This window comes from Penaeus monodon, chromosome 21 (genome assembly GCF_015228065.2).
Source record: "Penaeus monodon isolate SGIC_2016 chromosome 21, NSTDA_Pmon_1, whole genome shotgun sequence".
Taxonomy (NCBI): Eukaryota; Metazoa; Arthropoda; class Malacostraca; order Decapoda; family Penaeidae; genus Penaeus; species Penaeus monodon.
Window position 1 is genome coordinate 21,743,642 of NC_051406.1, and position 1,456 is coordinate 21,745,097.

Consider the following 1,456-nt stretch of genomic DNA (forward strand, 5'->3'; position numbering starts at 1 on the left):
CTTTATATTGCTTTATCTCTTAAATTCTTAAATGAATGACAAGCCAAGATGTGCCCTCATTCATAAATTTAAAGTCTTCATTAGTTTAACCACTCAAAAACATTGGGAAATGCCGAAAGTCCAAGAAAGATGGCAATTAATCTCAATCATCTCATTACTGTTTATAGGCATTCACAAAATATAGTACCTAAGAATATACATCAACATTCTAAAAAAGAAGAAAAAAATCTTGATCCATAACAAATACACAAAAAAGATAAAAGAAAAATTAAAAAGGGATTAATTAAAATGAATAACAATTCAAAATCACAATCAGAAATGAGTACCTTTAACCAAATGATACAATCACTGTGCCCTTTGAAATTATTAATTCTCCATCACTGACCTTAAACAATTATTCTAGATCTCAGAACTCAGATTGTCATCATAACTTACCTTCCTGTTGACTGTTCCCTTCATGGCCCTCACAATAAAGCTTTCCTCCACACCAACTAATTCTGCAACACGCTTCATGTCCTCACTAAGGCTCTCCCAAATGCTCAGGAATGTAAGCCAGTCCATGTTCGGCCATGCAGAACTTACATACACAGGTGTCACCTATGAAGGAATGTTTATTTCTAGATTTCATCTATTTCTATTCTTTATATAGATGTCTTGCAATACTACACAGGATTGGTAAACATTTTGAATGTGAAATGTACAGTACAGCCAGTCTCAAATCTAAGACATACCAGTATGAATTAAATTTGAAAAAATAAGATTACTTTTTTATATTATTGAGTACATTACAAAAGTCTATCTACAACTCTTTCACAATGTTATATAAGCTAGGTGTACCATAAAGTCTCACATTTGGCATATTTGCACTAGGTGAATTTGTATTTAACAATCTTAAGCAGCTGCTACAATGCATCACCTTTGAAAGCCAAATTGAAGAGACCACTACCATATCAACCCTACAGTCAAATTTGATTGCCCCTGCTGTTTCCAAATGATGTTATACAAAACAGTGCATACCAACATATATTCTACCTGTTTTGATTATCTGTCATGCAAATGTTCATCCAAAAAGTCTGGCCATGCATAATTACTAACATGACTACAAAAGCATATACAAATGAAAAGTGTGTGTATGGGGAGATGAAGATTAACCCTGGGGTGCACTTTGCCTAACCTGATAGATGATATGCAGTTCGTTTTCTAAGACAAAACACTTCCTGGCCCGGTACAGCTCACTGAAGACATGGAGGCCTTCATCAGGTGACAAGCCAGAGGCCAGAACAGCACAGCCTAATTGAGTGCTGGTGTAACGGGTGCTGCCGTCAACTTCTTGTAGTCTGTAAAAAGTATGTTATTTAAGTGTATGGTAATATTGTAAATTAACATATGCCTTTGTATATAAATAGTTGGGAAACAGAGTTCAAAGATTTACCTGAAGCAGTCAACAGTAGCAACC

At 35.0% G+C, this 1,456-nt stretch overlaps 1 protein-coding gene across 1 annotated transcript in view; it reads right to left on the reverse strand.

Moving 5' to 3' along the window:
• The window catches only part of LOC119586608 (DNA polymerase theta-like), a gene marked incomplete at its 3' end in the record, with an annotated part of 48,768 nt that overhangs the window by 36,619 nt on the left and 10,693 nt on the right, over positions 1–1,456 (reverse strand). Inside the window, 2 exon segments of the mRNA XM_037935358.1 lie at positions 436–597; positions 1,175–1,337. Of these exon segments, the coding sequence (XP_037791286.1) occupies positions 436–597; positions 1,175–1,337 (325 nt within the window).